Source organism: Gastrolobium bilobum, unplaced genomic scaffold (genome assembly GCF_033153095.1).
Source record: "Gastrolobium bilobum isolate Gb01-03AN ecotype WA unplaced genomic scaffold, APGP_CSIRO_Gbil_v1 utg2189, whole genome shotgun sequence".
Classification (NCBI taxonomy): domain Eukaryota; kingdom Viridiplantae; phylum Streptophyta; class Magnoliopsida; order Fabales; family Fabaceae; genus Gastrolobium; species Gastrolobium bilobum.
Window position 1 is genome coordinate 9340 of NW_026898832.1, and position 20195 is coordinate 29534.

Here is a 20195-nt window from a genome sequence, read left to right on the forward strand (position 1 = left end):
ATTGGGTGATATGATTACTGTGCCAGATTGACAAGCAGTAATGTGTGAGCCATTTGGCAATGTGATTGAAACATAATGAATATCATTTAGAAAAAGAAATTGAAATTTAACATAAGACACATGATCGGTAGCACTTGTATCAACTGCCCACTGCACACCTGAGACATTATCATGGGAAGATGCATTGACATTGGAGACTCTAGCTGAATTTGCCATGTGTGTTGCATTTACTGGCTAATTCAAACTGTTGTTTTGCAGAACTGTCATTATTTGCTGGTATTGATTATGAGTAAGTGTCACATTTGATTGGGAATCATGGTTTTCAGATTCAAATTGACTTGTATTTTGTTGAACTGTCAAATTTGTTGTATGTTGACCATTGCTTCTAATGCGATAACCTGGAGGAAAACCATGAACATGAAAGCACGTATCAATTGTATGGTTATTCTTACCACAATGAGTGCACAATCTATTTGAATTTGAATTTCTTCCTCCATATCCTTGTCATCTGCCATGACCTCTAAAATTTCTTCCACCGCTGTTGAATCCACCACGATTCATCACAACAGAATTGTTGTCACGAATAGAATTGTTATCACGAACAGTGTTGAATGCTTGTGCATTTGCAGAATCATTCACATGAATTTCTTGTTTGAATTGTCGTTCTTGTTGTATTACCATGGAAAATGCTTTGTTTACATTTGGTAAAGGATCTAGCAACATGATCTGAGAACGGACTTGAGCATATTGCTCATTCAGTCCCTTCAAGAATTTGATCACATGATCTTGTTCTCGATAAGTTTGCATCTTGCGAAGAGCTCTACAGGTGCAAGGAGTGGTGCATGTACACACAAGAAGCGATTTGAGACTCTCTAACTCGTCTCAGAGAGTCTTCAATTGAGTGAAGAACTCAGTTATTGAATTAGAACCTTGATGAAGTTTGTAAAATTCCTCTTGCAAATCTGAGATTCTAAATACATCTGATTGCGAGAAACGTTTCTGTAAATCTAGCCAAACATCTCGTGCATTTTCGATCCAGATTATAGATTTTGTAATTGACTCAGAAATAGAACGATGAATCCAAGCCATTACCATTGTATTGCAATGTTGCCATGAAGAATAATTTTGATGATCCTCTGCAGGTGCTTTGATGCTTCCATCTACAAATCCAAGCTTATTCTTGGAAATTAGCGCTACTTTCATTCCTCGCGCCCATAAGTGATAATTGGAACCTATCAGTGGTGGAGTGACAAGAACTAGTGCAAGACTCTCATTTGAGTGCAAGAAAAATGGATCTGAAGGATCTGAATGTTTATCAGGTTGTGCAGAACTTTGAGGTGGAGTTACTAGTTGATCCTCCATTGAGGAATGAGGATTTCTGCTTCAGAACTTCGATCGTCGCAATGCTCTCTTGAAAAATTTTGAAGGCGAAATACCATAGCTCTTTGTTAGAGCTTTGATACCATAACAAATCTGGAAAGTCTCATTGTATTCAAAAACACAAGTACAAGTGTTGTATGTAATTATATAAACTCTGATACATAAGAGATCACATTAACTAACTGTTAACTAACGACTAACTAACTTAACAGAACCTAAAAACAGAAAACTAACTAATTCCGTTTCTGTCATGATCAATGGCACTTCTTGGTTCATGAACAGAGTAAACTTGAGGTACATGTGGGACCTTTGAAGTGGATCCATGAGATAAGTGTGATAACAAAGGTGAATTTTTCAAGAATATTTACCAAAAAACTTTTCGGTTAGTTAAAATATTACAAAAAATATTGGCTTAAATTTTCTGATTTTATATTTTGTTGATTGTTAAATATTACTTAGAATATGGGATGATTTTATAAAACTAACATTACCCTTCATTTTCATTCAAAACTTTTACCATTTAAAATTAAAATAAACATGTTGCTTCTCTTGAGAAACCTACATTGCTACCTTCTCCTTTCTCTTATGCAAAATCTTGATTTTCATTTCTTCGGAATTCCATTTTGTTACCTTCAGATTTAATTTCCATAAACATGGGATTTTCTAGTCCAGCTTCATCCATCACACGTTACTCTCCTAAATGGATATCATGTCTTCTTCTATCTCGCCTCTTCCCTCTTTATCACACCAGATGAAGCTAACAACTATTCTTCGCAGAATAAGAGAGAGAAAAACATGCTAAATAGGAGAAATCTAGCTTCGGATTTTCAAATTCATGTGGAACAAGTACTTAATACAAAAGTGAAATTAATAAACAGAAAAAAAATTATGTACGTTATCTGTATTTATTCCCAAAACTTGTTTTGGAATTGAAATATTAAAAAATTATAATTATAAAGACTATAATAACCCTGAAATAAATTAATATTACAAAAACACCATGATTTCTGCTCCAAAATGACGTCGTATTCAATTTACTGCAGATAACTTATCTGCAGTAACTGCAGAAAAAACAAACTCATTAATAAACTCCTCGTTTTCTAGTACTATTTTGGATTTTGTGGAAAAAAAAAGAGCGAAAAAAAGCTCTCAAGTCTCAATTAAAATGAAAGAAACAGTAGTTCTGTCTAGAAGTAAACCTAAAAGTCATACGAAAAAGCTTACAAAAAATTACAAACCCTAAATAAGGGAGTAAATGTTGAGCATTGGAAATAAAATTTTGGCTTGCACTATTTTTGTTGTGCCAGTCCAGATATACATATGCTTAAATAAGAACAAATTATAAAGCATTAGAAGAATTTAAATCTTCCGATCTTGGCCATCAACAAATGAGTGAAAACATTAACGTCAAACCCACAGGTCTAAATGAGTGAAAACAAGGTAATGCTGGGAAGTGACTTGAAGCATCTATTGTGGAAAAAAACTATCACGGCTAAGACTAAATCGAAAGGCTATTTTTGTCCGCAAAAAGTTGGAAATTTTTCCCACCGGGTGAGAATTCAAGAATACCACCCACCTAGTTGTATTTTTCAGTAGGATTTTCACTAGCATCGACTCTTATTAATTGAAAGAAAAATAAATAAAGTAATTTAATTGCAATACAAGCAAGAAGTATGCTACACGAAAAGAATAACAAGTAAATATGCACCATTGCCAATCAAAGCAGAACTAAAGAAGCAACCAAAAAAAATATCGAACTCATGACTACAAACCGAGACATCATGATTCCAAATGTAAAATAAATCTCGCACAGAAATTCATGCAACATTATTTAATAAACACTTGAGAGTAAGAATGTATATTGTATTTAATCGTGTATAGAATATTACAAAAGACCTCTATTTAAAGAGATTAAACGACCTAATGGGCTAAGCCCAAATAACCTGCTAGAATAACAGAATAATAAAAATATAATACAATTTAATACAATATTATTTATAACACTCCCCTTCCAGCTGGTGCATATCTATCATAAGCTTCCAGCTTGTTATATATATGATCTATTCGGGGACCTGTAAAAGCCTTGGTGAAAATATCTGCAAGTTGGTCACTGGAATTGACAAATGTTGTCGCGATCTCTACTGACTGAATCTTCTCTCTAACAAAGTGACAGTCAATTTCTACATGTTTGGTTCTCTCATGAAAAACTGGGTTAGAGGATATATGCAATGCTGCTAGATTGTCACAAATAAACTTCATGGGCTGCTGTTCACAGATATGTAGTTCTTTAAGTAATTATTTTAGCCAGATGAGCTCACAGGTTGCATTTCCCATTGCCCGATATTCTGCCTCTGCACTTGACCGAGCGACCACAGTTAGCTTCTTAGTCTTCCAACAGATCAAGTTTCCTCCGATGAGAACACAATACCCCGAGGTGGATCGTCTATCTGAAGAAGAACCTGCCAAGTCAGCATTTGAATAGCTAGACACCTCTGCATTCCCTTTATTTATGTATAATAAACCTCTTCCTTATGCTCTTTTGATATATCGAAGAATCCTGATAACTGCCCAATGGGAGTCACAAGGAGAGTCAAGCAATTGAATTGCCACACTAACTGCAAAAGAGATGTCTAGTCTTGTCATAGTAAGATAGTTCAACTTTCCAACTAGTCGGCGATAATGACCATGGTCTGCCAATGGCTCCCCCTGTCCGGGTAACAACTTAACATTAGGATCCATAAGTGTATCAATAGGTTTGCATTCCAACATACCAGTCTCATCTAGGATATCCAGTGCGTACTTCCTCTGACAAATGAAAATGTCTTGTCTAGATTGTGCCACTTTGATTCGCAAAAAATATCGAAGTCTACCAAGATCTTTGATCTGAAATTGATTGAATAAGTATTTCTTTAACTGATCAATCACAACTTGATCGCTGCCAGTAATAATGATGTCATCAACATAAACCAAGAGATAGATACACTAGCCAGAAGAGCTATGCCTATAGAAGACAAAATGATCAGCTTTACTTCTGGTTAAGCCAAAGGATTGAACAGCAAAACTAAAGCGACTAAACCAGGCCCGAGGGGACTACTTTAAGCCATATAAAGATTTACGAAGCTTACATACCATTCCAAAATTCTCCCTCTGAGCAATTAAACCTAGTGGTTGCTCTATATATACTTCCTCTTGCAAGTCACCATTTAAGAAGGTATTTCTGATATCAAGCTATAGAAGGGGCCATTGATGAATGGCAGCAAGTGCAAGAAACAGACGAACAGAGGCAATCTTGGCAACAGGAGAAAAAGTATCCCCATAGTCAAGGCCAAATATCTGAGTGTATCCTTTAGCCACTAAACGAGCTTTGAGGTGATCAACAGTGCCATCAGGACCAACTTTGACTGTGAATACCCATCGACAATCGATAATTACTTTCCAGGAGGAGCACGAAAAAGATCACATGTGCCATTGGAGTGAAGTGCTTGCATTTCATCAATCATCGCCTAGCGCCAACCCGGATGAGATAGTACTTCACCTGTGATTTTAGAAATAGACAAAATATTAGAAATAAAGTAAAATGCGGTGAAGAAAGTCTATCATAACTCAAGAAACTGTAAAGTAGATGAGGGTTGCGAGTGGATCGAATACCTTTACGAAGGGCAATGAGAGTAATCTCTAACAGAGGATCCGGAGGGGGAAGAGTCGACAGGAGACGACGGTGAGTCAGTAAGGGTCAAATCCGATGGAGCCGTAGAGGTGGCAAAACGGGCCAACCCGCCAAAAGCGGCGTTTGATGGTGGGTTGGAAACATCAACCACCCCATTTTGAGGTGGGTTGGTGGGTCAACCCGCCTAAAAAACAAATAATAATTAAAAAATAATAATAAATTATATTTTATTAATTTTATAATATTAGTTATTTTTATTTCACGCTTCTCTTAATTTTTTTTCAATCTCAAGCCTAAATATAAGTTAATATTCAGTCAGATATTTTTTAGGAACTTATTTTTGTCTTTATATATGGATAATCTTTGTCATAAATAAAGTTTTTTTCTTTATTTCTCTAGGGGCATACTAAAATAAAATATATATATATCACAAAAGTTTAGTGACAAATAAAATATTACCTAATAGTAAAAAAAAAAAAAAAACCTAGCCCGCGGGCCAACCCGCCACCAACCCATTTTGACCCACTACTAAACAGGGCGAGTTGAGACGGGTTGGTGGGTTGAAAGGTGTAACCCAACCCGCCCCGTTTTGGCGGGTTGGCGGGTTGACCCGTCGGGTTCAACCCATATTGCCACATCTAGATGGAGGCGCAGTCTAACGATGCTGATAGGTGAGAAAAGGACGGTCCTCGAGGATGGAGGCAAAGTGTCACTCATCTGGGATAGAGTCACCTGCAATTGGTAAAGACAAATCAAGACAAGGAACATGAAGAACCCGATCAACCTGTGTTATCTGAGACGGGATAGAATGAAAAGGTTGTTGATCAAAGAAAGTGACATCAGCTGTAACAATATAATGCTTGAGATCAGGAGAGTAGCAGCGATACCCCTTTTGGAAACGAGTATATCCAAGGAAAATACACTTGAAGGCTTTGGTTGTTAATTTATCTTTTCCTGGAGCAAGATCATGAACAAAGCAGGTACATCCTAATACATGTGGAGGCAAATGATAAGAAGGTGCTCCTGGAAATAATGCACTATGTGAAACTTCATTATTGAATACGAAAGAGGGCATATGATTGATGAGAAAGCAAGAGATGATTATAGCATCTGCCCAAAAATGAAGTGGAACATTCATATGAATTAGTAGGGTACATGCAGTTTCAACCAGATGTCTATTTTTACGTTCGACCTCTCCATTTTGTTGTGGAGTGTGTGGACAAATGGTCTGGTGTAACGTCTCACGTTTCTCCAAAAAATTAGAAAATTTTAGAGACAAATGGTCTTTTGCATTATCACTGCCCAAGATTTGAATAGAAGCACTAAATTGAGTATTTATCTCAGCACAAAAATTTTGACATTAAAAATAATTCAAAACGCTTTTTCATTAAACAAACCCAAGTTCAATGAGAGAAATCATCAATAAAGGTTACAAAATACTGAAAATCCAAAACAGACATTGTTTGACTCGAACCCCAAATATCAGAATGAACAATAGAAAATGGAGCATCAGCTCTTTTATTGACTCTATTAGCAAAGGAGGAGCGAGTGTGCTTTCCTTGCTAACAAGATTGACAGTTTAAAAACTTAAGATTGGATAAAAAAGAAACCATATGCTGAAGCTTGGAGAGACTTGGATGACTCAGACGACTGTGAATTAGCTCATGAGACTCTGTGAGATAACACGCTACTAGAGAAGGTGGTGCAATCAAATAGTAGAGACCTCGTGACTCAATGCCCGCTCTAATCGTCTTCCCCGTACCCGGATCCTCGATAGAAAAAAAATTTTTAGAGAAGATAACAGTACATGAAAGAGAATGAATCAACTAGCTAACAGAGATTAAATTAAAGGAAATGTCAGGTATATAATAAATAGAGTTCAAAGTTAAAAAAAGAGTTGGGTTGGCTTCCCTAATTCCACGAACAGGAGCCTTAGTGCCATCCGCAAGAGTGACAGAGGGTAGGTTATTAGAATAAGAAAGTGAAGTGAAGAGATCTTTATTACCACAAAGGTGATGAGTAGCACCTGAGTCTATTATCCAGGGTCCAAGAGATGATTGAGAAAGACAAGCAACATGATTACCAATGTCTTGAGTAGGATGCTGAGAAGAAACCTTCTTGAGAAGTGCCTCATAGTCGACACTTGAAAGAGTTACTGATCCAGTAAAAGGTAGAGTAGCATCAATCTGAGCAAAGTTGGCAGTCGGTGGCTTCAAGTGAGGGTACTTCCTATAGCAGTGTTCTTCAAAATGTCCAAGATTCTGACAATAATTGCAACGAGGCCTCTGTTCGCGGCCACCCTGTCCACGGCCACATCCGTGACTACGTCCACTGTTCCAATTAGAATCATTGGCACGAGAAAAGAATGCAGTGGAATCAGTAGCTAGCACATCTGTGGGAGCTGTTGATTTATCCTTAAGATTCAGAAAGCGCTGGAAAATGTGTGATAGGATAGGAGTCTCAGCACTGGTTAGAATATTCTCACGAACACTTTCTAACTCCTCTGAAAAACCGGAAAGGGTCACGACCATAAAGAAGTGCTCCACCTGCTTCTTGTACGCAGAGACATCTGCAGCATGAGGTAACATAGCTAAGAATTCTTACATCAAAGAACGACTCTTACCAATATAAGTCTCCATTCGAGACTCTGGTGATTTGCACAATTTCGTTATCTGAGAAACAATGGAATAAAGCTGTTGAATATCGGTGTAAGAGGTTTTTAGCTTTCTCCCACACGTCATAGCACGTCTCAAAAGGGATGAAAATGTCTATAATTGTCGGATCAATGGACTGCCAAAGGATACTTAGCAATTGAGCATCAAACTTTTCCCATTCAAAAGTCTGATCCTTTGAAATATCGGCAGACTTAGTTGTGAGATATTTTCCGTATTCCTTACCAGTAAACCAAGTCTTAACTGAGATAGATCAGGTCTTGTAAGTAGCAGATCCGGTCAGTTTAATCGTTGCAATGGATGGGGTAGAACTGAAGATGACGCTAAAAGTGTTTTTAGACGCATTACCTGAGCCCTCCATCACAATAATAAAAGAGATGACCAGATAAAAGCAAGAAACTGCAAACTCACAAGAAATCGCGCAAAAATAATTCAAAAAGATGTCCAAACAACGTGTTTTTCAATGATATCTTCTTAACGGATGGGACCCACAACGAACGGAGACCAGATTTGGAAAAAGGAGAGGAAGGCGTGTTGTTCTGTCCTGGAATGGCCGAAAAAGGACGTCAGACCAGTGCACACACGCCAGTGATAGGCGGCGCATGAGCACCACGTGAAGAGAGGATTGGCCGCGTGTGGGGGTGCATGAGCTAGCTGTCGGTGATGGGTCTTCCACATAACAGGTCGACGAAGGGAGGAGAGTCTGATCGCAAGTGTTCCAGTTGAAATCATCACCGAAAAAGTTCTTCGATGACCGTGAACAATAACAAACGGCGATTATGGTGGCAAACGGAGGATGATTTCTGACTATTCAAGGTTGAGGATAAATATTTGGTGACTAATTAAGGGTTAGGGCTAAAAAAGGGTTGCCGGTATGATGCACGACAAGATAAGGGTTTTATGCGAAAGCGAGGTTTCCCACAACACAAGCTCGAGTACCAACTTGAAAGTAAGAATGTATATTATATTCAATCGTATATAGAACTGTACAAAAGTCCTCTATTTAAAGAGGTTAAATGACCTAACGGGCCAAGCTCAAATAACTTGCTAGAATAACAAAATAATAAAAATACAATACTATTTAATACAATATTATTTCTAACATAAATAATGATGAACTAGGTAAATTAATTGGACAAAATAATCACTTTACAATAGTACATTATTTTGCAAGCATAATAATAATATGCTGAAAAGTTTACAACGCAGCACTAAGTAATTTGCAGAAAGAATTTACCAACCATTTTATTGATCACAATAAAATAGTGTCATACAAAAGCTGCGGCAAAGACTTACACAAATTGTAATATGCACTGCATTTGCCCCAATTCAACTCGCAGTTAGACTCCTTAACGGATAATATATTAAAATGCGAGTTATTATCCCAAAATTCCTCAATATATAGTTTATTGTGAGATTAACTGTGATTTGCTGGATGTAAAAACAACTATACTTGTATCACAATCTCTTGCATTCACTAGGGATGTTTAACATCCACCAACCTATTGGGAAAGAGGAGAAAAAGAAAAAGAAAAATTATTTGTAACCGCTACTCAATACTCTTCAAAAGCTGAGCAGAGTACCTGATCAATCTAACCATCTGAAAAAGAATTTATGATCTTAAATAAATCCACCGTTGCCAACTGGCCAGAGAAAAATTCAGGCCCCAGCTTTTGGTATTGATTTTTGTTTCTTAGCATCCAATGATGCCAACCCTTTGCCCAATCCAACTGGAGCATGTTCTTGGACAGGCATTGATTGTTCTTCTTTGGTATCAGATGGATCATTTGAAGGAAGGCCATTGTCTTCCTTTTCTACTGCATCTGCATCCCCATTGCCCGCAGCATCTGGAGTCACACCTGAATTTATAATATTGAGAAGCTGAGTAAGGGGAGACAATGTTTGCACTGGGACACCATGAGGATGTACTAAGAGGCCCCTTGCTGCAGCCTTTTTCCTGACATCAGCAGCTGCACGTGCCGCCCTTTCATCAATTCCCCTTCCTCTGGGAAGAGTCTCACCAATTATTGCAGCATTGAGGGATTTGTTTGCAGATGCACCTGAACTTCCAGATCCCCCAGCAGCTGCAGCAGCTTGAAATGCATGTATCAAATCAGGACGTGCCTGCCATTATATAAAATTCTCAATTTTCATTAGAAAGTACACAATCAGATATGTCAAAGAGCATAGAATTCGAGAGAAAGATCTAAAAACAAAATGCATTTGTCTCTGGCAAGTTAAAAAGCTTATATGGTCCTTTTTCTCATAATAAGGCGATAAAAGTTCTACGATGGTATAAACCTGGAGATTGTCACCAACCTGGAATCTTAAGAGTTAAATGGACAAATTTTGAAGTTTTCAGAGGAAAGGAAACCACCAAGTAAACTTATATATGCCTCACCAATACAGGAAAACATGTAAAAGATGACAATAGCATGCCCAAGAGAATCTTTTGACCAATGATTCAACTAAAACAATTGAATATGTCCTTCCTTTTTTCGAGTTATTGTCATTATTCTCTCAAAACACAAGCATGAAGTATATTCTCAGAATTAGCTACTAATTCCATCAGAAAAATAGCATTATGAATCAAAGGAACATAAGGAATAACCTTCAAGATATCAATAGCCTTCTGAGCAGATGCTGCGTTCAGAGCTTGACCCTTTTGCTTTTGAGCATTCATCTGTCACAATAAAATGTAAAATGTGAATCAAACATTACTAATATGTAAAAAAGAAATCATTTTTTTTTTGTGTAACCATGGGTGCAAACAGAAAATATGGTGAAATAGACATGGAATTTATTTTACATAGTTCAACCTACAGTGAAACTAAATACCCATGTCCTTGGATGAAATAATTGAAATTCACTATGATGAATGAAGATTATAAGGAGAAGTCGCTAAATGATCAAAGTCAACCTTAATCAAAATATACCCAAGTCAAGTCCTCAGTGTGGCTGAAATTTTATACACCCAGAATTCGTGAAGATTTGCAAATGAGTAATTTTGCTAACATGCAAAGTGTAACTGAAGTGCCAGGAAATTCAACCTGCCCGTTAACGCCAAATCCTATAAGAAATTGGGAATGTGATACGACACCAGTCCTAAAAGAGTATTGTAGGAAGCATTATAGCATATTTCCATCTCTCAATGCTGACTTAGTAAATTGGTTAGTTAATAGAGAATATTCTAGAAGTGGGTATGGCTAATAAATAAAGAGAAATGTTAAGTGTGAGGGGATGGAGAATATCTTTTGGGCCATTTGGAACCTTGGGCACCTTAGGGTGATTTGGGAGAGACTAGGGCAATGTTGTTAAAACGTAGAGTCTACGTAGAAACGGTAAGGGTGAACAGAAACGTAAGAGTTTACTATATATCAAAGAAAATTATAATTATATATATATATATATATATATATATATATATACATACACACACACATATATATATATATATATCTAAATCAATATTAAATTTAATTAAAAACTTCAAATTATTAATAATGTATTTAACAATTAATTTTTATTAATTATATAAAAAATTAACCTCTTAATTCAAATAAAAAAATAGAAAAGAGTGAAAATAAAAAATTAAATTTAATTGAAAACAAAATTTAAATTTAAATAATAATAATAATAATAATAAAGAATAGCAAGGGATAAGATTTCAAATTTGTGTAAAATAATATCTGAAAAGTCATCTCCTCTGTCAGTTTCTATCTTTATGGCTCATTGAAAATATACTCTCTCTCTCTCTGGGTATTTTTGCAAAAGATCTGAAGCACAAGGATTTGCAAGCAGAAATGAAGGAGGAGGAGGTCTCGTGAGCATCAAAAGAGAGCGCAGAACCTTCTTGACGCGTTTGTTTGCTGCGGCCAGAAGAGGAGGCTGCGCAACAGCGGTGGAGGATAGACGTAAGCGGTAGAGACAAGCGCAGCGTGAGCGGCAATGAGACCAAGAACACATATGAGAGCACAGAGAAGAGCGGCGAGGATGACGACGAAGTCAGAGTCAACGACGGCGGAATCTCCTCCCCCTCATCTCTGATTTTTTTAAATACTGGGTTGACTCGGTAAACTTGCAGAATCAACCGAGTTGACTCGTCGTTTCAACCGAGTCAACTCAGTTTCCGTTTTAACCACCGTTTCAACACGATTTTGGAACAAAAAACGTAAAATCGGCCGTTTCTACCGAGTCGACTCAACGTTTTAACAACAGTGGACTAGGGTCTCTAGAATTCCTCTAGAATTATCCTTTCCTGATTTCCTTACTGTTAGTTAATTTCCAGTTCATTGTATTTGTCTTTCTTCTTGTAATTTGTCTCTGAATTACTGTATCAGTTGTAATTGTCTCTGGAAAAATAAATAAAAACCTAATTATTTAGGCCAAGGATCTCTATTATTGTCCTTATTTTAGTAATCCGAGTAGAAGGTCCTTAACAGAATGCTATAAAATTTGCAAAATGAGAAATTTCCCAGCCTTCAGGAAAACAAAAAGCCTCGATCCAACCATACCTTACAACTGGCTAAAACATTAAGCTCTAAATCCGATCCAAACGACCAATAATGTCTTCTTTTCCAAAATCATGGGTGTTTCATATATGATTGTTCATTAATACCAGTGTTTTAAAACTCGGACCAGTCATCGACTCGGTCAAGGTATTAGGTTAGTGGTTCAACTGGGTTCAACCGAATTTCAAAATAATATAAAATAAATATTAATAAATATATTACTCATATTAACAACTGATGTTGATTTTGACATTTCCTCAAACAGGTCATGTACAAGAAATTTGAATACTTTGAATGGCATTAATTTTAAATTAAACAAATCACCCAAATAAGTATATCAATTTTTACAAACAGAAAATTAAAACAAAAGGAACAGATCTGACTTTGCTCACCCTCAAGCCCTTACTCTTTAGTATCCATGACAAAACCATAGTGTTTGCCAACCATCACATGCAAATGCACATTATATGCAAGAGACAGCAGTGCCCCTAATTTTAAATTCCCTCAACTGGTAGCCAAGGGATATACACAAACCTATGGCATTGATTACGAAGAAACATTTGCTCCAGTGGCCAAAATGAAACTGTAAGAGTTCTATTGTCCCTCGCTGCTCATTCTAGCTGGGATTTGAATCAATTGATGTGAAAAATGTCTTTCTCAATGGCGAATTAAAAGAGGAGGTTTACATGGAGATCCCACCAGGATTTAACTCTACAAATGAAGATAATAAAGTTTGCAGGTTAAAGAAGGCGATGTATGGCTTGAAGCAATCCCTGCGTGTTTGGTTTAGAATATTTACCAAAGTTATGCTTTCATTGGGATATAAGCAAAGTCAAGGTGATCATACACTTTTCTTTAAACATTCTCAAGAAGGTAAGACCACTATCCTTCTAGTTTATGTTGATGACATTATTATAACAGGGGATGATATAGGTGAGAAATGTGCTTTGCAAAAAAGACTGACTGCTGAATTAGAAGTTAAAGATCTTGGAAAACTGAGATATTTTCTTGGGATAAAAGTTGTTCATTCAAAGCAAGGGATATTTATTTGTCAAAGGAAGTATGTTCTTGACCTCCTTAAAGAAGCAGGAAAACTTGGGTGTAAACCTTTCAGTACTCTGATTGAGCAGAATCACAGACTAGGAAGTGAAAATGAGAGCCTTACAGTTGACAAAGAACAATATCAACGAATAGTGGGAAGATTGATATATCTAGCTCATACTAACTTGATCTAGCTTATGCATTTAGTGTTGTTAGTCAATTTATGCATGATCCGAGGGAGAAACACTTGCGAGCTGCGGACAAGATTCTCCCATATCTGAAAGGCACACCAGGCAGAAGACTATTGTTCCAGAGAGGAGGAAACCTATCATTAGAAGTTTATACAGATGCCGATTATGTTGGATCCGTGACTGACCGACGGTCTACTTCAGGCTATTGTATGTTTTTCTGTGGAAATCTAATAACATGGAGAAGTAAAAAGCAAAATGTGGTTGCTAGATCAAGTGCAAAAGCAGAATTTCAAGCTATGGCTCAAGGTATCTGTGAGTTATTATTGCTGAAAATCATTCGTGATGATCTCAAGGTGAGATATGAAGGATCTATGAAGTTACTTTGTGATAACAAGTCAGCTATGTGTATAGCCCACAATCCAGTTCAACACGATGGAACCAAACATATTGAGATTGATCGCCACTTCATTAAAGAGAAACTAGACAGTGGACTGATCATTACTTCATTAAAGAGAAACTATAAGTAGAAAAAGTAACCGAAACAAACAGAACAAACCAAGATTCTCCATTGCACAAACTGGGTGTTCTTGGGTATCTGAATCATCTTCCCAAAACCCTTCAAGGTCAAACCTTTTCAGCAAATAGAATCTACCTTTTATCCCAAATTCAAGCAAAGTACACTTCCCTCACAATGCTAAGCCAATCCGATTCACCCAACGTGTACACTAACCCACTGAGAATATGTTTTCTGACAACAACAACAATATCATGCTTGCAGCCATCGTTTCCCTGCTCCTAGTCATCCTTTTTGTCGATAGTTTCGGCGATTCCCATGTTTGTGCGATTCCCATGATCGTGGGAATGATAATTATGGAGGTGTTGGGGTGAATGGTTCTATATCAGAAACTTCGATTTCCCCTTTTTTGCTTACCGTTTTGGCAGAAGACGAGTTCTTAGAGTCCAACGAAGCTTGAGGCTAGGTGGGAAGGTTCCACATCAACCAGAATATGAAAAAGAACTCAGTTTAAAAACCTTTGAGATTAACTTGTGTCAACTAGCATTGCTTGTCTCTCATTAGTGGGTGGGTTTCTAACGACCCAGCAGGTTCCGGTTTTTACAAAACCGGCCAGTCGAACCCGGTTGTGACCGGGCCAAAACGGTTTGAATGCATATCCAATCAATATGTAACTCGAACAGGCCAAGGGACCGGTTTACCGAAAACCAGGTTGACCCGGCCGGTTTGATCCAAGTTTTAAAACACTGATTAATACTACCAATATTTTAATACGAATCTTGGGAGAACCTCACCCCAAGAGCTAGCTCAAGAAGTAAGAGAACCCAAAGTCCATATAAACCCCACATTAGTCACCCATATAACCAATGTGGGACTCCAAGTCCCATACCTTGGAGTAGGATCGTAACCCCACATTAGTCCCTTTGCGCTAGTCTTTTACTAGCCCTGGGTGAACACTGTAATGTCAGCGTTACCATCCGCGCTGCTCGATTGCAACTGAGAGACATAGTGGAAGGCTCTGATACCAATTGATAGGTATCAGAAACTGAGAAAGAAAAATTGAATAAAGAAGATGTATATTGATATGTTGCAACTTAATACAACTCCAATGAAGGATTACAATAGTGTTTAAAAGGAGAAAATTACAGAACTGGAATTGATACTACAAGTAATGAAAAAACAAGAAAGGAAAGAAGGCAAATTACAACTACTTTCCAGAACATTTAAGAGGTTCTGGTTCTCTCCCAAGAGTCCTAACTTTCCAAGATGATTCCTCTTCAGCCTCTCCCTTTCTATTTGTAACCAATTGATTGCAATCAGCGTGACTCCCCTAACCAACTTTCCCTCCATTCCCTGATGTTGACTCATCCCTTAATTCTATCATATGTTGTGCACGTGGGTCATCTAATCCCTTGTGCCTATCTATTTTTTTCTGCCTAACGTATCATATTTATACTCATTTCATTCAAAAGCAAGTTTGACTTGTTTGAGGTTTAGTTTCTATTGTGTTATATCTTTGGTTAGTTTTGAATACAGTTATTTATGATCACTTTGTATTCTGAACATATTTGACCAGTTTTAGGTTTAGTTTCCTAAAAGTGAAACTGATACAGACGGAAATAAGGGGGGACCCATAGGACCTAGAAAGCATGTCCGAGGAGGAATAAACCAGGGCATCCAGTTAGATTAGTTGGTGACCTTAATTAGGGGCTTGAGTTAGTTAGCACTGCTGGTCAAGCAGTTAGAAGCAGTTAGTTAGTTAGTGGCTTATCAAGGAAGCCTAACGACTTGTATATAAGGGAAATACCCCTCTGTTAGGAGAAGCTTTTGGACAGAAATTGTGTTAGGCGGAGAGATTCTCAGTTGAAGGGGAGTACCCCTTGTGAACTGGTTTTCCTGTTCTTTAGTAATTCATCAATAATATCTTCCCTTTTTTCATTTTCCTTCCCTTTCCATTTTCCTCTTACCCCATTACTGTCATTCCTTACCTTCAAGAATCCAGAGCCTTAACGGAAACAGCATACATTTTTGGTTAAGCATTGAATTTATGTTAAGATTTTTATGCACTCCTGGTAACAGCATACATGGAATCAAATGCTTTTTCTTAAATTTTTTCTTGTGTCTTTCTTGAGAATGGTAAGTACTCCCAGTAAAGTGATGCCATACGGGAATGTATAATTCCATCAACCAAGGGGAAACTAAACGGATACCTGTAGTTCACGTTTCTTAAATGTTTTCATCCAGTTTTGTGAGTCTCTTGACCTTGAATCATCTTCGCCGAGTTGTTTGACAAGTATATCATATGTTTTCTTCTCATGCTGTCAAACCAAATGCCAGAATGACTCAACCGCGTACGGATGAAGTTAGAAAGCAGAAAAAAATTTGTATCAATGTGCATACCTGGTAAGAGAGCTTGAAAGCACCCATACAGTTAAATGCAATAGCAAGAGCATGATAACAAACGGCAGTTTGAATATGTTCCTCACCAAGAAGCCTTTCGTTCTTCTTTAAAGCTTCTTGCAGATAACGAAGAGCTATGTTCATCTTTCCAATATCCTGATACATCATCGCAACATTTATAAAAGTCGCTGCAACATCAGGATGATCAGGGCCTGATGACAAACTTAATAGCTGCAAAGCACGGGACATGTAGCGAAGGGCAAGTTCTGTTTGGTTAAGTCCATGATAGAACAGAGCCATATTGCCATAACTGCAACAACAATGTTAAGATCACACAGTTTTCTGTTTGTAACATACACCAGAATTTTAGTAACTTGGTATCCCATTATGTTTTTTCCCATTGTGACATTCCAATATGGCTTGGCATAAACACAACATATACAAATATAAGAATGTAGAAGAATACAGAACCCCACAGTATTACAAAGATGAACCAAGATCAAGGAAATAGGGAATGCCTGTGAGCAGTGTCGGGATGATCTAAACCAAGACAACGTTCATTTATAATTAACTCTTTATGTTGTTGAGTAATAGCCCCAGCCAAGTCTCCAGCGTGAAACAAAACCATGGCAAGATACCTGAAATTTAGTAATTTAAATTGAGATTAAATATGCCATGTGCAAATATATTCATAACAAAGGACTCAAACAATGGGCTATAATTCTTCAAAATTAAAAGGCATAGCAACTGAAAATCATATATCAGAATTATTTCCCATCCATTTCCCAAGTCCAAAGCAGAAAGGCATGAAGATATGATTAACTATAACTAAATAAACATAGAATCATGCTAACATGACAGAAACAACTACTGACATACCGACAGCAATTAGCAACCTCCCGATGCATTGGACCAGTAACCTGCAGCCCATTACACAACAATTATTTTAAGCACAGGAAATTCCTCTAAGAGAGATACAACAATATGGAATTTCATGCCTGTTGTAGAATTGAGAATGCCTCTGAAAATAAAGTGTAGGCTTCACCGAGCAGGCCCTACGTCAGAAAAATAATTACCCAAATTAACACATTTTTATCAGATAAATCATGAACTAAACTTCCACAATTTACAATTAAACATTTTCACCAAGAGGCACAACCATTTACTTGAGAATATGGAAATATGAATATTGTATTGTCTATTGAATTGATAGAAAGGTATACAATATATAGAGACCCTAATGGGCTTAAAGGAGAAACTCAGACCTAACCCAAATCCTAATGAAATAAGGAAACAAATATTCACGGATAATAACGTAATATATACAGATAATATTTCTAAAACTCCCCTCAAGCTAGCGCGTATTTATAAGCTCCCAGCTTGTTACATATATAATCTATTCGTGGACCTCTACGAGCCTTGGTGAAAATATTTGCAAGTTGATCACTGGAATTGACGAACTCTGTCTCGATCTCTCTTGATTGAATCTTTTCTCGAACGAAGTGAGAGTCAATTTCTATGTGTTTGGTCCTCTCATGAAAGACTGTGTTAAAGGATATGTGCAATGCGTCTTGATTGTCACAAATGAGTTTCATGTGCCGTTGTTCACAGAGACGTAGTTCCTTAATCAATTTCCTTAACCAGATGAGCTCACAGTTTGCTTCTTACTTTTTCAAGAAGTCAAATTTCCTCCATGGAGAACACAATACCTAAAAGTGGAGCGTCTGTCTGACGGAGAACCTACCCCAATCAGCATCTAAAAAGCTACACACCTCTGTATTCCCTTTATTTGTGTATAATAAACCTCTTCCTGGTGCTCTTTTGATGTATCGGAGAATCCTGACAACTGCATCTCAATGAGTCACGAGGAGAGTCAAGGAATTGACTTGCCACACTAACTGCAAAAGAGATGTCTGGCCTTGTCACAGTAAGATAGTTCAACTTTTCAACTGATCTGCGATAACGACCAGGGTCTGCTACTGGCTCCCCCTGTCCGGGTAATAGCTTAACATTAGGATTCATGTGTGTATCAATGGGCTTATATCTCAACATACCAGTCTCCTCTAGGATATCCAGGGCATACTTTCTTTGACAAATGGAAATGCCCTGCCTAGATTGTGCCACTTCAATCCCTAAGAAATAATGAAGCCTGCCAAGGTCTTTGATCTGAAATTGACTAAATAAGTACTTATTTAACTTATCAATCCCAGCTTGATCGCTACCATTAATAATGATGTCATCAATATAGACCAAGAGGTAAATGCACTGATCAGAAGAGCTATGCCAATAGAAAACAGAATGATTGGCTTCACTTCGGATTAAACCGAAGGCTTGAACAGCGGAACTGAAGCGACTAAACCAAGCCCAAGAAGACTGCTTCAGACCATATAAGGATTTACGAAGCTTACATACCATTCCAGAACACTCCCCCTCAGCAACAAAACCTGATGGTTGCTCAATGTATTCCTCTTCCTGCAAATTACCATGTAAGACGGCAATTTTGATATCAAGCTGAAGAAGGGGCCAGTGATGAATGGTAGCAAGTGCAAGAAACAAGCGAACAGAAGCCATCTTGGCAACAGGAGAGAAAGTTCCCCATAGTCAAGGCCAAAAATCTGAGTGTATCCCTTGGCCACTAAGCGAACTTTAAGGCGGTCAACAAGGCCATCAAAAACAACTTTGACTGTGAATACCCATCAACAACCGACTTCCTGGGAAGAGCGCGAACAAAATCTCATGTGCCATTAAAGTGAAGTGCTGTCATTTCATCAATCAACGCCTGGCGCCAACCCTCATGAGATAGTGCTTCACTTGTGGTCTTAGGAATGGAAACAAAAGAAAGACTAGAAAGAAAGGTAAAATATTGTGAAGAAAATCAGTCATAACTCAAGAAAACATAAAGTGGACGAGGGTTGTGAATGGATCGAATACATTTGCACTGGGCAATTGAAGTAAATACTGTAAAGAACCAATTCAACCCAAAAGCTTAAGCTAGTGGGAGAGGCTACATTAATGGTTTTATATATCTCAACATGCCCCCTCACACAAGAGTCCACTGGGCTTGAAGAGTGGACAATGCACAACCCACCTACCTGTGCGAAGAAAGAAATTCCACTAGAAAGAAAGTGGGGGGTGAGGATCGAACCCGATACACCGAGGCTTTGATACCATGTAAAGAACCAATTCAACCCAAAAGCTTAAGCTGTTGGGTGAGGCTACATTAATGGTTTTATATATCTCAACACGCCCCCTCACACGAGAGCCCACTGGGCTTAAAGGGTGGACAACGCACAGGCCCACCTACCTGTGCGAACAAAGAAATTTCACTTGACAGAAAGTGGGGGGCGGCAAGGATACCATGTAAAGAACCAATTCAACCCAAAAGCTTAAGCTGTTGGGTGAGGCTACATTAATGGTTTTATATATCTCAACAAAAGACAACCATTGAAGGTGGTGAGTTAGTCGGAGTAAGGTCTACAATAGGCCAACACCTGCAACTGGTAAAGACAATCAAGAAAAGGAATGGGAAGAATATGATCAATCTGTGACACAGAAGTTTGGGAACTAGAAAAGGGTTGCTGATCCATGAAGGTGACATCGGCAGACACAATGTACGTTTGAGGTTAGGAGAGTAGCAGCGATAACCCATTTGAAAGCGAGTATAACCAAGGAAGATACACTCGAAGGCTTTGGATGTTAATTTGTCTTTTCCCGAAGTGAGGTAATGAACAAAGCAAGTACACCCAAATACATGCGGAGGCAGTGGATAAGGAGGTGCAACTGGAAATAAGACATTGTGTGGGACTTTATTATTAAGCA

The 20195-nt window shown here is 37.8% G+C and overlaps 1 protein-coding gene across 1 annotated transcript in view; it reads right to left on the minus strand.

Annotated features, from left to right (window-relative positions):
* Positions 1-8992: 8992 nt before the first annotated feature.
* LOC133284545 (clustered mitochondria protein-like) overlaps positions 8993-20195 on the minus strand; it is a 29131-nt gene continuing 17928 nt past the window's right edge. Inside the window, exons 25-31 of the mRNA XM_061481583.1 lie at positions 17375-17431; positions 17256-17296; positions 16895-17014; positions 16377-16686; positions 16187-16294; positions 10331-10402; positions 8993-9843 (exon numbers count right to left, since the gene is read on the minus strand). Coding sequence (XP_061337567.1) covers positions 9379-9843; positions 10331-10402; positions 16187-16294; positions 16377-16686; positions 16895-17014; positions 17256-17296; positions 17375-17431 — 1173 coding nt within the window. The 3' untranslated portion in view covers positions 8993-9378. The remainder of the gene's footprint in view (positions 9844-10330; positions 10403-16186; positions 16295-16376; positions 16687-16894; positions 17015-17255; positions 17297-17374; positions 17432-20195) is intronic.